This window comes from Alligator mississippiensis, chromosome 5, assembly GCF_030867095.1.
Source record: "Alligator mississippiensis isolate rAllMis1 chromosome 5, rAllMis1, whole genome shotgun sequence".
NCBI classification, from domain to species: Eukaryota; Metazoa; Chordata; order Crocodylia; family Alligatoridae; genus Alligator; species Alligator mississippiensis.
The window spans coordinates 209952927-209972985 of record NC_081828.1 but is presented as its reverse complement, the minus strand read 5'-3'; the positions used below and the strand labels follow the sequence as shown (position 1 = coordinate 209972985).

The following is a 20059-nucleotide window of genomic DNA, read 5'->3' as shown; positions in this document are numbered from 1 at the left end:
TTGTAGAATCTGAATTTAACTCCCTTCGTGCATAGGTATCATCATACAACACCAGTGCAGATAATATCTTCAGAGATTTGAGCTGTTAAAGTCTAGCAAGCTGTCTACTGAGCATGTGGAAATAATGAGGGTTGTTTAATTTTTTGTAAGGCTTAAAGTGGCCAAATTTGGGCTGATTTTTTTTCCCTCTCCTGTATGCCTTTGGACACCTCAGCTATTCAAAGCCAGGAATTTAATTTCACTGGAGTGAAACCTAATTCCTCCTAGTCTCATTCTTGGAAACAGCTAAGCTGTTGTGGCAAAAATATTTTTTTTGTAGGGGAAAAACATTCAGCTTGAGACAGAAACCCTGCCATGGCAAGCTTCCACCAAAATGGTTAAAATGTTAGCAGTGGAAAATAGGATCTTAATATAGATGTTGGGCAGTGTTAACAAGCACCATTGTCTGCCCTACCTATAAGTGGAAAAAAAAAAAAAAAAGTTGCAACTTTGATGCATTTCAGTCTTATTTCATATCATGCATAGAAATGATTAAAGAAGTACAGGGTAACTTTCTCTCTCCCTGTAAACAAAGGATTAAAGGAAAACTCCTTGTGGTCTCTCATCTCCTTTTTTTTAGGATGGTCCAGTGGAGCTCTGTCTGGGCTTCAGGGCTGCTCCTGGTCATAGTTAGGCCAGCAAACATTTTACCCTCCCTTGGGGTTTAGGCTTCCATTTTCTTTAGAAACGGAATGAGGAGAGCATTAAGCGAGTGTAACTTGCATTTAAAGACAATGAAATTATCTTCAATGCACACTGAAAATAGTATATGAAGTTAGCAGCAGCAGCGATGCTCCAACTTCAGCAAACCACCTGTGTCGGAAAGTGCACAGGGTCATGGTGTTGCTGCTTTTGAGGCATGATACTTTCTTTTTACGTCAGCTGTTGGCAAAGAGTTTATCAGAACTATCACTTGTATCAAAGAAATACAAACGTAGTAATTTATTCCACCCCACCAAATTATCTCTGCAAAGTACTCTTTTGGTCAAATCGGCACCAGAACCAAAGAGCAATCCTGGAGTCCATACCTCGCACCATGAAAGAAAACTGTCCGGGTACAATTAGGAACGTAGTATGGGTAGAATGAATGCAGTTATCGTGTCTGAGTTGGACATTAGGCTTTTGGTAGAGCCTGGATCACTCTTTTAAACTCGGACTGATTTTTACGGGGGCTTGGGACCAGAGAAGGAAGAAGGTCCTGCTGTAGGTCTGCAGTAAGGACATGGGCTTACGTCCAGTGGCAGCACCTCTGGCTGTTCTTGATTGATGCCACACCTAATAATGTACCTTTCTGCCTGAGTGGGGGAAGCAAGGTACCACCTGGAAACCCTGCATAGTGAAATCCTGCTGCTGACTCTTCTTGCCCTGCAAACACTAGTCAGGGAGTTGGTGTTGCTTCCAGCTGAGGTGCTCAACCCTTGCTGCATGTAATAGAGCATGTCTGCTTTGCGCAGGGAGGCTCCTTGGACGGCCCTTTTCGGGGTGGGGGGAGCCAAAAATGCGGTGATGGCTTCAGTGCTGTTTCCTTGTGTTTTTATATTCTGTTTCTTATTAGCCCAAGCTAGGCCCAGGCTTCTCTATTAGAAAAAGTTTGATATTTATCTAAGATATTTTCCTCCAGCAGCTGTGTCCTGAGTGGGTAGGGTGCTAACCTGGGGCTTTGGAGACCTAGCTTAAATGACCAAAATTCCCCCATGACCATGGAGGACCTTTTGTGGCTCTGTTCCTCAGTCCCACACTTTCTTTTTAATGTGGGAAATATCCTCATGGCATCCCAGAAAGGTGGAAGTGCTAAGTACATTAAACCCAGTGAGGGGCTTAGTTGTTAATGGTAATAACCATGTTAGTGCCAAAGGCTATGCCTACCTCTCCTGGCTCTGCTGTTACTGTGCATGTCTGGCAGCTCCACAGCTAGATTTTAATAAACCACATTTTAGATGCAGACTCTCCAGTTACCTCTTGATTTGATCGAACTCCTGCTTGGAGGCCTCATCCTCAGTACCTCTGAGCCTTGCACATAACTCATCCATCTGTAGTTGGCCATGTCTCCTGGCTGGCTGTCCTACCAGTGCTATTTCCACTTGGCTCTGCACCCAGTCCTTCCTAGCTCGGAGATCCCTGTGGCCGCGAGTAACCCAAGCAATCTGACCGGGGTGCAGAGTGGGAACTGGGAAGTCCTTGGAACCAGCCCCTGGGCTAAGGATTAAAGGCTGAATCCTGAAGCCTTTGTGTGCAGCAGTCCTTCAGGATGACACCCCACAAAGCTTCCCCCTGAAGTCAAAGCAGCAAGATTAACCCATTTTATGACTCTGGAGAACAAGGCCACTCCCAGATAATGCTCTTACGAGTGACTGCAGCTGAACAACATGTAAAATACTTTTTAGCTCTCTGGCTTTGGACTCTGATTCCTTTGTATATTTGATCAGGGATTATTAGGTGTCCAGGAGACTGATGGATGACTCTGTGCAACGTGTAACTAAAGCAAAAGTAACACAAGAGTTTTTGATGCGACTGAACTTACAGTGACTTTGTCAAAGTGAAGTTTAAAGCTTTTTCAGGTGGTGTTTTTTATGGCAGTCCCACAAATGAATCATGCTTTTAAACTGCTACTAGGTCTCTCCCTCTCCCCTTCCCTATTTTTTTTATCTCTGAGTTTATCTTCTGTTCATGGTTAGCTGCTGCATAACTGAATATTTCAGTTTCTCCAAAATAAATGATAAATTGCTAAATGCTCATACGTATCACATGTAGAATAAGGCTTTATGGAATTCCCAAATCGGAGGGAAGCATTTTCTGATCAAATAATGTTTTCTTAATATGCAAAATTCTTTAATAATATTAGTCTTGCACTGGAGCCAGGCAGTGGTATGTTTAGGGAGTCTCTTGCTGGCATACCTGTGGGGCAGTGGAGGCAATACCTTTTTCTCCTTGAGCTGCTTGTGCCCTCAAACAGAGCAATTATTTCTATCCTAGAAAATCCAGAACAACTTCCTTTCTGGCTGGATGGGAGAATTTGGGGTGGAGGTTGTGAAAGGTATACACGCTTTGGAGAGCTTGAAGAGACACTGGATTTAAAACGCCTTTCAACAACCTCCTCCATATTACAGTAACAGAAATAAATCGCTGCTGAACAACTGGCCTCATCTGCAAGCGGCGGCTAGATAACATTGCCTTCTTCAGTGGACCGCAGCTGCCCAATAAACAGGGCAAATATTTTAATTGTTGACGATAAACTTTCTTGGTGAAAGGCTTATGGATTAACGTGATGATGGACCTGGAAGCTTTTGGATAGAATACAGCTGCTTTCTGAGATTCAGGCTCAGTTTCCATGTAGCGAACTAATGCATGTAGTTTTTTGGACAGATGTTGCAATAAGACTGGATTCCAGTATGCTTACGATTGCTATGGAGACTGTCAAGTACTGTAATTCTTTTGTTTTAGTAACTGCATTGTAACGGGGCTTTTTTTCCCCTAATGCTACAAATTTGTCATAAGGAGTGTTTTTGGGAAAAAAAAAGCAAGCCACTGGGAATTGGACAGCTTAAGGGATTGGTAATGGGATACGGAGCCTTTTATTTCTAATTGCCAGTTTGAACGTAGGCCAAGCCACTCGTGATTGAAAGTTAGCCATTCTGTAACTATATGAAATGAGCTGGTATCCTTCAAACCCCAGATTCTGGTGGGCGAGTGGTCCTGTATGAAAAGCTACTACAACTGGCACGTCTACAGTCATTCTTGAGAGAGACACAAGAGTTTAGAAACTGTACTACCAGTTGCTCAAGGTCTTTGTGGAAGTATACTGCTGGATGATGTGTGGGGGGGTGGCTCTGTGGACAAGTAGACCATTGAGAGCACTGTGGATTGATCGGGAACTTTTCAAGGACCTTTACATTTGCAGAAAGGAGCCCTAGTTAAGTCCATCCCCACCTAAGGCTGAGTAGTTTTGCAGCAAGAATGCAGGGTGGAGAGACCATTTTTTGGTTAGTGCTTTATAGGGAGCTGAGGTCAGTTTATCTGCAAACTTCACAACCAAAATGATCAGGATATTTACTTTAATCCATATGCATTGGAAGTGGGAAGAACATTCCTGAGCAACAAAATGTTCAGTGCAATAATTCACTTGCTGACCAGCACGGCACCCTGAGAGCCCTGGACCACTCTTGCACCTTGATGGTGTATCTGATTGCTTTGTGCAGGAATTGGGTCATATTGATGGCAAATCAGTGGTTTGACTTGGTGGCTGCATCTTGTGCTATCTCTTCTAGGAATTTACTTTAAATCAGGGCTGTTCAACTGGCAGCCCCAGAGAGGTTAGCCGGTGGGCATCCAGGCACTGTTCCCCACCATTGCAGGAGAGGAGCAGCATGGCCCACAGAGCTCAGGGAGCCCGTGGCGAGTAGGCTGAGCGGACCCCCTGTGGGGTGGGGAAAAGGGTAATGCAGGGAGTCACTTGCTTTGCGCTGTGGCCCTGTGGGGTGCAGGCACAATGCAGTGGGAGTGCAGAGGGTGCCTGCTGTGCAGTGTAGGGAGGCACAGGTGATGCAGGGAGAGCCTGGGATCGGTCTCCCTCTGCAGGGGCAATAAGGGTCTAGTGCATACAATTGAATCATACATTAGATCGCATCTAACACGCGATCCATATGCGGCAAGACAGGAGGTGCGATTGTGTGGCTCATGCATTAGATCCCATTACACCTTTTACCTGCATGGGTAGAGGGGCCCTCAGATGGCTCGCTTGTGTATTTTGTTCTTTGCTTCAGACATTTATCACCCATTTTGCTCCAAGAGCTGTGCTTGCAGCAGTATGAAAGTTGTGTTCATCTTGGGTGCATGCGTGGTCTTTGCTGGTGCCGTTGCATGGAAATTTTAAAAGCAAATAAATTTAGTTTAGTTTCCTTTATAGTCAGGAGTGGGGGGAAATGTGTTATGACAAGCAGGAAATAGTAATGAGGGCAGCTTTCAAAGATGCTACGTACGTACAGCTCTAGTTACCTACAGCCCCACCACCTGCCAGCAGACAGAGTGCACAATTTCATGTAAAAATAGTGGTGGCTTTCAGGTACTGCTGGGGTATTGCTAAATTTATTTGGTGTTAAGTTACCTTAAAATGACCTTCTCTATGCACCTCCTGAATCAGAGCCACCAATAGTTAGTTAATAGAGATGAAATACCTTCCAGTTCTTGATTTCAAATAAACTGAAGGTCTTGGCTTCTGTAATTCATACCTGCCCTATTCAAGGCACATCTCAACTTATCCCTGCTACATACGAGTCCTTCCACAATTCTTACAGAAGTATCCAACTAAATCAGTGGGTTAGCTCCTTGCTCCTCTTCAGTGTAGAAAGTCTAAAAAGTGAATGCAAAAGTTTTAGGTGAATAATGCCTTTGTCTAGTCAAAAAAAAAATAAAAGATTGTTCTAGCCTTACTGTATCTTGTAATTACTTAATTGGAGAGCCCTAAAACCCAAAGGCATCTCAAGTTCCTGAGCTGTTTTGGCCAGTATTCCCTGCGGGATCTGTTTACTGGACTGTAGTGTTTCCAGTGCAGGGAAAAAAATGGCATTTGTATTTATTCTGTCCGTGGCATAATTTGTTTCTAAGCAGGAAAAAGTGGTCTTGCCTCACTTACCCTACTTATTTAGCAACTTTACTAAATATGCTTTAAATTTTGCAGCAAAAGCAGCTTTAGAGGGAAGGTGTAAATGTATAATAGTCCCTGCCATCTCTTAAAAATAGACGTTCTATAAACGATTAAGAAAAGGACACTTTGCAGCTCATGAGCCCCTGGTCCTTGTGCCAGAGGGAGGAATTTAACAGGCAGTGGAAACCTGGAAGGTGGCCCTGGGATAAGATTGGATGCAGTCATCCTTTGAACCACCCTTTTACAGGTCTCTTCACAGGCAGCCACAGCAAAGATTATAAAAAGTCAGAACTTCCTTCCCATCTGAGCGGTTTGGCTAGGCCAAGTGCTATCTACTTCCAACTTTGGGGGAAGGAAGTTGACCTGGAAGGGCTGCTACTTCTCCCTCCTGATCCCATCTTTCCTGCATATTACAGCTCTTCTCTGCAGTGTATTGAAAGTGTGAGTGGCCAAGAAGTGACAAAATGGCAATAGGTGGTGTTATGTCTGGGATGTCCCCAAAAGCTATAAACAGGTCTGGGTTTCTTTTTTGGAAGGCAAGGACTGAGCACTTCCTTCAGCCATCTCAGACTGAGCCCTGTATTACTAGGCACTTCCAACAATCTCGGCCAAGAGCTTTGATGGTCTGACATGCTGTGTGGTTTCTGAAATGATGGGAAAAGTGCCGATACTCCTCCTTCCAGGTGAGGGAAGTAACTTGCTCGGTGTCTACTTGATTCTTCTTCTGAGACTGAGGTTCATGGCATTGTGCGCACACGTCTTCCAAATCAGGGCGCTGTAGTCCCATGAGATCCTGCATATTCTGGATGGTTTCTGTTCCTAATGTTATTCTCTGGTTGCCGGATTTCTTTTTACCAATTCTGATTCCATCCCGCTCCTGCAGGATATCTGTTACTTGGTTACGTGAAAAATAACATTTTTTTTCTTTGTGTAATTGAATACATGAAGAAACTGAAGCAAGCCTATTTAAACACAATGGGGGCAACTGCTTAGCTCTGTCTCCCACATCTCTGTGGTTCATTCCTGCATTTTATCACTCTTAAAATGAACTTGTGTTGCCTGTTCTCATGCATCTGGTTTTTAATCTTCCCTGGCTGTTTTGCACTTTCCTTCTGTCATATTTACGACACCTCCCATTTTGATGTTTCTCTTCATTTATCAAGATGTAGTTTCTTTCTTTGGCCAAGAAGCGATTTTGTATTCATTGGTTTTTTCCTGTTACTTCCTCTTCCTAAGCTGTTGCATGATCTGACATGCACATACATCAGGAAAAACTTTTAAATGAGGGTATAAGAGTGCAGCGATGCAGAATGTGTCATCGTTATTGCTACATCCCAGCTATCCTACTGTATACACGGGGGCACTAAGGTGCATGGTTGACAGCCTGGAGGTCGCAAGTTCAAGGCCGCAGCAGAAGCGCTCACAGTGCTGATCCTGTCCTGTCAGATATCTGCGAATTCTGCTAAATACCTTGTCACAAGGACATGAGACGGAAGGAAGGAATGAAGGACCATGTACGTAGCTTAAATAATGATGACGTGAAGCATCCACGTGAGACCAAGTTCAAGCCTGGATTCTCTCATCCATTATGACTGACTGTCTGAGGCTGCGCTTTGCAAAGATATCTGGGCCTCTGGAGGTGAGGAACAGACCTTGCGACTCCACCGTATGCACTGCTTGTTGATTTATGTAACAGCTGTTAAAGGAGCTTTGTGCTCAACCTCTGTTGAAATTACGATAGGGGAAGCGAGATCTGGAAACGAAGAATTCAATGTTTGAACGCACCAGAGAAAATCCCCAGTCCGTTTCTGGCATCTGTATGTGGATGTGAAATTTCTCCTCTCCAGGGGAACACCATTTTATTTTAAATAGCCTGATTATTCCAGTAGGCTGTTAACGATGAAAATGTCTGATGTTCTTCCCCCTTTTCCTCTCCCCTCCCTGCATCTCAGTGGCAGCTGTGTACTGATACAGAGCACTGCTTTTCAACCAAGTATGTCTTGTTTGCCCTCGGTGAGAGTACCGTAACCGGTTTTATGGAGAAAGCAAGGTGCCAAGGGTTGGAGCACCTTGCTCCGAGCTCACAAACTGTCGGTATCGGAGCTGGGGATAAAAAAGGGGAAGAATTTAGATTCTGCAGGAAGTCCCTGAATGCAAGTGGTGAAATTGTGGCGTTTTGTCCTCCTTCCTGTTGCCCCGACCTATCCCTCGAGCCCATGCAATCGCTTTGCACTGGAGTTGCTGACGCACTTTGCACTGTTCATGCGCTATGCCATTGGGTGCATCCCTTTGGCTCATCAGCTAGGAGTGACATTAGCACTTTGAATTATTATCCGGTGCCTACCACTTTTACTAGAATAGTCTGGCAGTCTTACCACTTGGAGTTACTTGAATAATCCTGAGATAGTAGTATTGTGTATTTTGGTACGGCTTCAGGAGCTTTGCTTGGTGGTTCTTTCCTTTTATTTTTTTTTAATAAGCAAAGAAATTGTGACTTGAGACCTTTTGTATTATTTTTAGATATAATAACCAACAGCCACTTTCCATTTAATCTTATTTTCCTTTTTCAGATTTCCATAACATCTGTCCATTATTCTCAGCATTCTGGTAGACTGAAAAGCCTCCTGTACTGAAATTGTGCACTTAATAACCACTTAATAGAGTTGACTGTGATAGTATCCAAATTGTTGGTAAAGTACGAGAGAGAAAACAGTTGCATAACCCAGCATGGAGCCACTGAAGGAGGCTTTGTACTTTAGCTAAAATAAACCATGATAACGGATTTAATTTCTTGTGTCCCCTCTTTCTGGGGTTAGAGCCTGCCTTTGGAGGGAGGGTGGGCTTGAGCATGGCCTCTGACAAGTCTCTTCTCTCCCTACCTACTGTGATCTGGAGTGGGAGGAAGAAAAATGTTTTATTTATCTACAGAGCCTGCTTTGTTGCAAGTTAAGAAGCCTTTCCTGTATGTTTAGACTCTTATACAAGGTGCAAATTATGGGGGAGCTCATAAGAGACAAGAGCCCCATTGTAAGATTTAAAAATTGTAACGGGGCGTAGGGGAGTCTCCAATCAGATTGCTCCTTCCAATGAACTGGCTTTTTTTTTTTTTGAAGGCCCCCTCCATGAGTCAAAGCATAATTCAAACCCTACTCTTACGTGCTTGTGTAACAGACTGAAACTAGTAGTAAAAAGGGCTGAATGGGATCTTGAGAGGTGTAGTCCATCCCCATATCCCCCAGGTAGGAGCAACTATGCCTAAACGGTTCCTGACAGATACTGGTCTAACCTGTTCTTATTCAATGTTGGAGATTCCCCAACATCCCTCGATAATCTGTTCCGGTGCTTAATTGTTAAAAAGCTTTTTTTCCCTTACTTACAACTTTAATCTTCCTTGTTGCAGCCCATTATTTCTTGCCCTATCCCCAGAGCGTATGGAGAACAGTTTATAACATTCCTCTTTGTAGTAACCTTTGACATTTTAGATGACTGTTATGTCTCCCCTTAATTTCTTTCTTTAGACTAAACAACCCAATGTTTTTTGCCTTTCCTTATCTTTAAGGAAAGGTTTGCTAGGTCTTTGAACATTTTTGTTGCTTTTTCTCTGGGCTTTGTCTCCATTTGGCTCATGTTTCTTGAAGCATGATGTAGTACTTTGCTCTTTTTTTTGCAATAAAGTATTTCATGCTCTTTCAGACCACTTCACCCGTTTGTCAAGATCCATTTTGGTTTCTAATCCTGTCCTCCAAAGTACTTTGTAACCTAACCCCTCTCCAGTGGTATTACTGTACTTATTCAATTCCAAGACAAAGAAAGTTTTTTCCCCTCCCAGCATATAACACTGGGTATGGGGGAGAAGCCCCTTGTCTTGGAAGCAAGGGGCATGACAGCTCCAGCCCCAGCTACACTGCCCATTCAGAGCTGCTGCTGCTGCTACTAGGCTAGACTGGAGCCAGAGCTACAAGCCCTAGGCTTGAGGACTGGGGGCAGGCAGTGGTGCAGAGGCTGTGTGGTGGGGGAGATGGGAGGAGAGAAGGCGGTAGGGGAGCAGGCAGCAGGAGGGGGTAAGTTGGAAGGCAGGCGACAGGGAGCAAGAGGCAGGGGAGCAAGGGGTAAGAATCAAGCTTCTTGATCCTAGTGCCTGCTCCCTTGTTACTGCCTACCCCCTCATTACTGTTTTCCCTGCTGCAGCAGTGAGGGGGACAGATTTAAAATGAGTCTCCAATAATTAAGTGCTAGGCATGGAAAATTTATAACGAATTTATTAATTTATCGATGCCTAGAATCTAGTTGTTGGGGGGGTCATCCTAAATGCAGGGTTGTCTTGGATTCAGGGAAATACGATATCTGCAAATTGAGTAAGTGTGCTCTTGATTACATTGGTCAAGTCCATTAATGAGCATATTGATTACTACAGGATCAGGACAAATGTGGAACCCCATTGATGCATCCTTACAGTCTGAGGGGGGGAAATGTTAATAATTACTTTTTGAGTGCGGTTTTCCAATCGGTTGTGTATTCCCTTTTTCCAGTGGTTTTCTCCAGACCACAATTTGCTGGTTTGCTTACCAGAATGTCATGGGAGAGAGCATCAGAAACTTTACCAGTATTCAGACGCATCACATCTACTGTTTCATTTCTATCCTTGAAGCTTGTTGCCTGTCATAGAAGGAGATTAAATTGATTTGATATTTCTTGTCATTGACAGATCTGTTGGCTATAACTTACTACTGCAGCGTTTTCCAAGATTGCTCAGTCTCTTTCCAGGAATTGAGGGCAGCCTGACTGAGGTGCTGTTCCCTACTTCTTCCTTTTCTCCCTTTTCTGAGGCATACTGTCTGTCCTTTTCCCAGTCTTCTGCAATCTCACCTGTCTTCAAAGAGTTCTCAAGGAGACTTACTAGTAGCTCTGAGATTTACTTTAACTAGTTCTCCCTAATTGCTTGTTCTCAGAGGATGTTCAACAGATTTGAAAAGAGCTTGCTTCTCTAAGCAGTTTCTCATGCGTAGAAAATCATAGAAAATGAGGGTTGGAAGAGACCTCAGGAGGTTGCACCTAGCCCCCTCCTAAAAGCAGAACCAGCCCCAACTAGATCATCCCAGCCAACGCTTTGCCTAGTCAGGTCTTAAACAGCTCCAAGGATGGAGAGTCCACCACCTCTCTGGGTAGTCCGTTCCAGTGCTTTACTACCTACCCTTCTTGGGTGGCTTTTTCCTAATCTAAACTTCCCTTTCTGCAAGTTGTGACGTTTCTGGAGCCCACTGAAGCTGCACTTTCAGACTGAAATTGAGGCTTGCACCCAGTTTTGGGCTCACAACCTGCCTGTTAACTAACTCGGCAACCAGCCCGCTGAGCCACAAGATGACCGACAACGTTGCTCCTTCATGATCCATCTGGTGTGTTTTCTGTTTTCTCTTCTGAATTTTGACCCCTGGGGGACTGCATGGGTTTTGTTGGTTTTTTTTTTTTGGTTTTTTTTTTTTAAGCTTTTCATTGCAATCGTATGGCTGTAACTATTTTAAGATTTTAAAAATAGAGATTCTTACCTATCTGTGTGACTCAGGAAGTGGAGCGTTAAGAACATTACCCATTATTGTGAGATTCATGTTAAAATCAAAAGTTGGCTGCCTTGAATATAAATCTTTCTAGGCTCAGATCTTTAACTGTGAGAAATAACTAGTGTAATGGTGGTTTCTGCGGACCTTATAAATCCTGAGCATCTGCTTGACCAGCTCCTTGCCATAATTCAGAGCATTCTGGCTGCTGTAGTTGTGTTGGCTGCTGACAGGCCCAAGTGCCTACTAAGGTAGGTAGCCATCAGTAGAAAAGAAAGCAAGTGGAGGCCATGTCCCACTGCTCATATTTGCAGTCAAAGTGGGGATCTGTGTGTTGCTAATACTGGCTCTCTGCCATTGGAGGATCTCTCCATGTTTTTGGGCGATTCCTCTTGTCCAGCTGCAGTGTCAAGATCATCAGGATAGCACCCAGCAGCAGCATCTCATCCGAGCATTTGAAATGTAAAGCTTGCACCAGAGGAACTGAAATGGACCTCCCAGGATACACTTCTTATGTTTCCCTTACAGGACCCAGCATTTTAATGCTTTCACCACCTTTTCAAAACAGACACAAATTTTAATCCTGCCACTGTACATACCCCCTGGGTAGGTATGGGGGGCATGTGTCGTCGTGTCCCCCCCCCCCCCTTTGTACAATGGGTAGATGCGGGCTGCCTGCTGTGGCCTTGGGCCTCTCCGCTCTGTTGCCTTTGCCCCAGGAGTCCTGCACCGGCCACATATTGTCCACCTGCCCCGCAGGAGTGGGGGCGGCAAATTGTGCTTCCCACTACCAGGTGGGCAGGGGCTGCACAGCTGATGAATGGCTCCTTGGGCAAAAGCAGCAGAGTGGAGATCCCTGAGCCCATAGCAGGCAGCCCATGTCTACCCTCGCCCCCACTTGGCTCCGGTCCACTTCAAAGCATCCCTGCACTTAATGGTGGTGGTGACACTTGAACTAAAACTCATTTGATGAGCTTTAGTTCAAGTGTCCCTACCGCCATTTTTAAGGGGCGGGATGCTGATCCCCAGACAAGCTGCCCACGGCTCTGTCCCACTCCCTGCCCCGGCCCCAGGTCCCATGCACTAGCCTTGGGGGCAGTGTCCACAGCCCCTGCCTCAAGAAAATGCCAAGAAAATCTTTATCAGTGCACCCGAAATATGAACTCACAATATATACTAATCCAAATGACTTCCTGTGGCCAAACCTTATTTCTCTGCATGGTTTGTACAGCATAAGCCTACTTTGCAAACAGCAGTTGCATCTCAAACACTGGACCCTTGCTGCCTATAACCAGACTCTTTCGGCTTTTGAGGCTAAAGGCGAAAGAGGTAATACAGGGGAAAACATAACATTGGAACAGGATGAATGTTTGCTTGGTAGCAGAGACAGAGAATAACTTGTTCTGTTGTGCAACACAGACAAATTGCTTCACATACTTTTAATTAACTGCGGATAGAAATGTTGTACTGGCAACAGTTGGCAAATTGCTTGGACTAGTGTTGACTGCCGCAGTTGGTCATATTCAATGCAAGTGTTTTTTGAAGGTATTTATTACCATTAGAAGAAAATAATAGTCCTTGTATCTTATTGCACCCTTTTTTAAAAATAAAACTTGGCAGGGTTCACTGTGCCTTCCTTATGCCAAATTATGCACCCTAGAGGTCAGCCAGGGAAAAATGATTGTTACAGCTGATGTAAATCATGCTTCGTGGGCCGATTGGCTCAAGGCTGTGTTGACAGCCGGTCCTGCATCCTAAAGGCATAGAGAGCATTTTGGGCAGACAGGCAGCACACAGCCAGGGTTCCCATGATTCGAAGGAAGCAAACTGAGTTTGTGTTACTTCTGTGGTAGATTACAAAAGCCTTGGGATGTCACGGGGTGCTCCTAGAAGACTATGAGGAACAAATTCTCCTCTGTGGATAAGCCTCTGTCTATCCAGGTTGCTTGTTTATACTGCATTTTTAGTGGCCTTAGCTCAGGATTTCCAGGACATGCCTGCCCAACTTCTTACTCCTGCCCCACCCAGATACAGGCAAGGTTAATTCTTTTTAGCTCCCAAAGACAATTGCTCCTTAACTAAGAGCTGAGTATGTTTAAACTACTTTATTGATTTTTTTTTTTTTTTTTTTTTTTTACTGCTTTGCATTTCTTGATAATGCCTTGCCCGCACACTTTAATGTTTTAAGTTTAACTAGCTTTACAGGTAAATGGGGCTTTTGCAGCATGATCCTCGATTTAGGAGCTGTTGGTGGCCCGTTGTCCTCTGGTCTGGGAACATGCTGTCGCTGGGTAAGGAGGGTGAGTAGGAACTTCATCGCTCTTAGATGCTCTCAGCCCATGATCCCAGCCAGTTTTCCGGAAGCAATAAACCAGCAGGGAGCATTCCAGCTTTATCTGAAAGACGTTTCACCAGGGAGTTAAGGTGGAGCAAAGCCTGCTTTGCAGCAGAGGAGGCATAAGCTGTTTGTGACCAATCCTTTATGGTAACATAGGGGGGGAAAGGGGGTTGGAGGGAAGCCTGTATCAAGAAGTGGGATTTTGCCTAGCAAAATTCAAGCACTTGTGCAGCACAGAGGTCACAGCCAAACAGCACTGCCTCTGTGGTCTCTCATGCTGCTCCTGTCTGCTGTTGTCTTATGCTTAGACCAGTGATAGTCAGCTGGGTACCCCGATACCTTAGGAATCCATGAGATCCTTTTAAGGGTGCCGCAGGTTGCGAGGAGGTGTAAGTGCTCACTGAGTGCAGAGAGAAAAGTACTGTCATAAATTAGACTGTGAAATGGGGTGGCGTGGGGCTGGAGTCTAAAAAGGTTGAGAACTGCTGACTTAGGCTGTGAACCCAGTGGTGCCAGAGGCCCTCTCTTTGTACAGTGCCTAGTGTATTGTGGCCTGCAGGCACTGCAATAATACAAATAACCATGTAGGACTGAGTGACCCTGGAAGGCAAACCTGTGAGGAATGCAGATGGGCGAGTTCCTGCACACCTTGTACTCATGTCACCTGGGACTCCATTTACTTTGAAGCAACTCCGTGCTTTGTGGGACTAGTTGGCTACTGCTTTGTATTTAAGGGCATAGAATCATATAAAATGAGGGCTGGAAGGGATCTTATGAGGTCACATCTAGCCCAATCCCCTGCTCAAAGGAGGACAGTCCCCATCTAGATCATCCCAGATAAGGCTTTGTCTACCCAAGACTTAAAAACCTCCAAGGATGGAGCTTCCACCACCTCTCTGGGTAACCTGTTCCAGTGTTTTACTCCCCTCCTAGTGAGAAAGTTCTTTCTAATATCTAACCTAAACTTCCCTTGCTGCAATTTGTCTACACTATGCCCCAGGGCTCCTTGGGGAGGGCTCCCGTCTTGCACACCTGCCCTCCTGCTTCCCCGTGCACATGTCAAACCTAGAAAGAAGGGAGCAAGGCTTCTCCGGGGCATCGCCTCTGCTGCTCTTGGCTCCCTCTGTCCCCACAGTGCCCCTGGCGTCACTCCATTTTGTTCCCTAGTTTGGCTCATGCAAGTTGGACTGGATGGGCAGGACCATGAGAGGTGACCCTCAACCTGAAAGTGCAGGGCAGGCAGTGTGGACAAAGCCTTAAGATTTCTCCTTACTTACCCCATCATATCAGCTGTGATTAATGCAGGGGACACTACCTACCCCCCCTGTTGTCCCTTGGAAAATCTTCTGAAGCATAACAGAGAAGAAAACCCCTGTGTTTGTCCTGGAGAGGACCCAGGCTCTCCTCCTCATTACGACACAATGCAAAGAAAAATATCGCTCTTTATTTTTGGGAACGAGCTCATGGATGCCAGGGAGGGAGCAAGAGGGGGCTGGTGGAAAAGGGGCCAAGGGGCCGTCAGCTTCTTTTTCCTCCATTGACAAGTAAATTGTTCGCTTTGAGCTCTGTGTTTTGTATTTGCAATGTGAATAATTACTGATCTCTTGGTAACTTGGAGGCACTTCCTGTTTCCAAGGTAATGGCTGTACCCCGGGCTGGATAAATGGTGAAGAATTTATTAGTGCAGGATATGGCTATTAGTGTGTTAATAGGAAGTGCCTTTCAATTATTATACTTGGCAATAGCCATATCGTGGAGTACTGAACTCCTCGGCATTCAGCTCCTGCACTCGTGCAGCTCAGGAGCTGCGTGTACACAGGAGGACCCTGGAGTGATCATTTCTCATTCTGTTGGTTTGCCTTTAAAATAAAAGGTCTGATTTGAAAATAATCTCCACTTAAGTGAATTGCTGTGCTAATCCAGAGAGCTCTGATGCTTCAGGAAGGCGGTGGTGTAATAGCTCTGAGAGGTAGTTTAGTCATGTAGGTCTGAAGTCAGGCAGAAGATGGCTCCAAGGTTGTTTCAGTGAACTTGCCCTGCCGTATAGCAGTGAAGATGCAAAGGTGGGTGACTACTTCTGTAGTACAGTAAAATCACAACAGAAGCAGAGGTCAAGAATAGCTCGCCTCTGAGCCATGTTTGCAGCTATCAGGGTGGAGTATACCCCACTGGGATGAGTAATAGCCTTCTTATAACATTTGTCACGGGGAGGAAATGCCACGTCAAGCTGTGATTTTTTTAATTCTCAGATTTGATTTGCATTTTCAGTGGTGCTTATAGTTTGCCCGGTGGGTATTTTTTTTAATTGTAGACACAAATTCTGTGTTAATACTATTTTACACGAGATTAACATTTTAATGGATGTTTTAATAAGCATCTGGCCTAACCTTGACAAGATGAATTCAGAAACAAAGATTCACCTTGTCGGAGGATTCAAGGAGTAGTGGGATTTTTATGCTGACATCCAGGAAGAGCGCACACCAACTGCAGAGGCTTCCTCAGCCTGGTGAAGGGTTTTTGAACCCAAAAACTTGCTAAAATTTTTTTTCCAACTATTTAAGTTAGTCTAATAAAAGATATTAGATTCACCCAAAGAACCTTGTCTGCCTATTCTCTTGGATGCATTTAAAGTGCATCATATCCTGGCAAGGGTGGGGCTGTCTGGCAATCTCTGAAGTCTTCGTGGAGTTCATTGGCCAAATCTTAGTGTAAACAGGAACTGAACTAGTTTTCAAATAATGCAGCACATGATGGTCAGCGTTTCTCCCTTAGCTGGCTATGCTTCATGAGTGTCAGCCAAGTGTTATCTCTAGCATTTCACTGAGCAGTCAGCAGATTTTACCGAGTGGGTTAAGTTAGCACTGATGCAGTGTGGCCAAGGGGTAGATGCTGGAAAGCTTTGCCCGTTGCATAGCGGTGGGCCAAACTTAGTTAGAAAAATGCTCAGTATGTTGCCAGGTGTTTAGCTTGGTTAGGGTGCAGCTAATAACGCTAAGGTTACAGGTTCAATTCCCGGTTGGACTAGATGGTCTCTTGAGGTCCCTTCCAGCCTTCTAGTGGTCATTTTTAGCTTAGAGGGCTTCATTTGCACCTGTCTTCGTGAAGTCAAGGCCCAGAGGAGCGAGGGTTCCTGCAGCTGCGTTTCATGGAGGCACATCTAGCCTTCTTGCACTCTTTCTGCTTTAATGCATAGTCATGGCAATAGCATACTACAACTGCAACCTCTTACAACTTGGTGTGTCTGCACCCTGTCCCCAGCAATGCTTTTGGTGCCTGCTCTCAAGCACGCCCTGTCTAACTTCTTTCTCTTTCATGCCCCAAACCCAGAAATGCAGTGGTGCAGCTGCTTTGTGGGTATACCACCTGGCTGCTCTTGATCCGTCTCTGCAGTGGGGAGGCTAGTTATGTGGGACACCGTCCTCCAGCCCCTCCCACCGGAGTGGCTTCATCATTGCATTTCCAGGTTTGGGGAGTCTGAGATAGTGGGCAGAGGACTGTTTGATTGCTGATTAGTGCTGGAAGGATCTCAATGTAGGCACATCCATTGTGCCCCAGAGCAGCCAGGCAGGATCGGCCAGGGACAGCTTGCTGTGATGAGTGACTTGTTTTGGCCCTAACAAATCTTGACTAGCAGTTGCTGCCTACGTGCTAAGGCGAGAAGGACTTCCAGGACCTTATTGTGTGGGACCCAGCACACTTCTCACTGTACAAAGACATCGTCTCTGGCTAGGAACCCACTGTCCCTCTTTGTTCAGCCTGGAGGGTACTTCTGACGGTACTCAGATGCAGGGTGCCGTCACTCCCTTCTTCTTAGGCCCCAAGGAGCCTTGCCAGGGTGAGACTGCAGAAAGGGGCTGTTCCTTACGCTCCTCTGTCTGTTTTTCTAACACAGCAGGAAAATCTCTAAAATCCTCATTCCAAATATCACAGGGTTACAAATAGATTAATGGGGTTGGCAGGGAAATGACATAGCTGTATGTTTAACGTGGCACTTAACCCGCTGGTGCTCCTCCCCTGCCCTCCCACCCCTACGCTTCTGCTTTCTCGACTGTGTTGTCTGCACATGTAATTACAGGGGGAGAAGTACGTGAGTAATGCCCATCCTCCACAAGAAAGGGCTTTTTTTTTTTTCTTTTTTGTATTGGATTTGAGAGAACTCATTTGCATATACTTACATTACCATGTGTGTGCCTTCTGGGCTGTGTAATGGGAGCCAGTGATCTCAGTCCAGCCTGTAGTGACCACCTGTTCATGCAAACTCATCCCATAACCGGGGAGGGGGGCACATGGCTGGTACTAAGAACTGAATGCAAGTTGAGAGAGCCTGTCAAAGTGAGGACATAGACACGTGAGAGATCATTGCCTTGCTGTAGTCTGGGGGGGGGGGGAGGGTTTGTGTAACCAGAACACTGATTTATGCCTGCTATCAGTTCAGCATCTGTGATCAGCAATTAGTTTGCTTCCTGAGAGCACCTTATTCAATAAGTCCCGTTTACGTGCTGCAATATTCCAACTTTACTCACCATTACCTTTTGGTAATCAGCTAAGATGGGCTTTATCACCTTTTTTTTCTTCTGAGTTTTTAATATGTTTGAAGCTCTTGTGTTGTTGAGCATGTGAATATCTGTGGCTTTTAGAATATGGGCCCTCCTTTTAGGACTAAGCTTTTGGTGGGGGCGTGTGTCTGGTGACAGTATAACATGCCTAAATAACTGGTGCAAATCGTATTGGGCTATAAAATTGGCTTGGCACAAAAGGCAGACCTTAATGTTACTACAAATGCAATTCTTCTGCGTGTATGTACTGGAGCCCTGATGGGTAAGGTGGGCTGGAATCGAACCTTGCTTTGCTTGGCTTCTTGCGCTGTTGAGACAATATCGTGCCTCAAGATGCGCACTACTAGCAACAGGCTCGGAGCTGGCAGGGTTTGAAATATATGAACAAATATTTGTTAACGGGATGCTGTCCACTCCAATTGCCTGTTACTAAAAACATATTTGCAATCCTGGGCATTCTCTTGTCTAATTTTGTTCTGATATGTGTTTTTATGGGATCAACCAACTATCTCAGGCCGGTGTTTGAAAGAACCTTGTAAGCGCTAACTTGGGAGTGGCCAAATGGAAGTAATCTGGCTATGGGCTGCAGCCACTTTCAGGCCTTTTTGAAGGTCAAGAGGACCTAATGCCAATGGATCCCATGAAGGACAAGATGCCTGAACTCCTGTTCCAATCCTATGTCATGACTAGGGATGTGGCGGAGAAATAGTTTGTAGTATTGCAGCTTGTATTTCATTGTGGGCTAAACTGCCCTGATTTTAGCTTCCATTTTCAGCAGGATGAGAGCGGGGACACGGACTGTGGTGTAGCTGAAGTGCAAGTTGCACTCGCTAATCGGTTAGATGGCCGTACCTGAAGTGACAGTCCTTGCCCCAAGGAGCTTCAGCTCTTAAGAGGCAAGGGAGACAATGTAGAAGAAGCAGTATCATTTCCAGCTAGCGTAAGGGGAAATGATGGCACAAAGGAATAAGGAAATGATGCAGCAAAGATGGGAGACTCCCAATCTGAGTACTGTAACCACAAGTCTTTCTGATTAGCATCTCTCTGTGGTGAAGGGGGAAACCCTTTACACAAAGCTGTCCGGGGTATAATGTTCTGTAGCAAGCCTTTCTAGCAATAAAGAGTATAAAAACATTAATGTGCATCACACACTGACATTATGACGATAGCTATTAAATCTATATAGTGTCTGCGTAGTTGAAAGCATGAAGAAACAACATGGTAAAATCTGGTGCTTCAGAGGGAAAACAGTAAAAGCTCATCAATGAATTCTTCTGTGGCTGGCAGGAGGGAGGATGAACAAATAGCACTGACTGTTGCTTTGTTTTCCTGCAGGGATGTGAAAGCAGGAAATATTCTTCTTGGAGAAGATGGCTCCGTGCAGATTGCAGGTAACTTTCTTATCCATCCTGAGCAAAGGAAACGTGGGCATTGCTTGATGTGTGGCTGCAATGGCTTTCAATGGCAAACGGAAACCCAGCTGGCAAATGCCACGCTTCTGGGGGTCCCATGTTTTGGATCTGAGTTCTCAAGGCAGCTTTTCTTCAGAAATATTTATCTCCATATTATCATTCATAGTGCAGTCCTTGTGCTGGGAAAGTTCTCTGCCCATTTGAATGCATCATTTCAGTGTACAACAAAAATGATTCCTTTTCAAATTGATAGCTCAGATAATGATTTTGAGGCCTTTTGCATGAGTTGGACAAAGCTACTAAACAGCAGCTTTATTGGCTTATAACCCCCAGGCTGTCATAAAATAACAGGTTCATTGTGCACTGGATCTAAAGGATGTGCAGTATTGATGTACAAGACCATGCTGAAATGTTCCCTAGCTGGTGGATAGAGCTGTCCAAAATAATTTGCTACTTTTATATAACCTTTGTGAGCTGGTCATGGGAGCAGTGTCAGGGATGGAAAGAGATTTGGTTGAGAC

General features: G+C 45.0%; 1 protein-coding gene across 2 annotated transcripts in view; it reads left to right on the top strand.

Moving 5' to 3' along the window:
• The window catches only part of OXSR1 (oxidative stress responsive kinase 1), a 123703-nt gene that overhangs the window by 58350 nt on the left and 45294 nt on the right, over positions 1-20059 (top strand). For both annotated transcript variants that reach the window (XM_014609069.3, XM_059729223.1), the window contains one exon: positions 19462-19517. In XM_014609069.3, coding sequence (XP_014464555.1) covers positions 19462-19517 — 56 coding nt within the window. The remainder of the gene's footprint in view (positions 1-19461; positions 19518-20059) is intronic.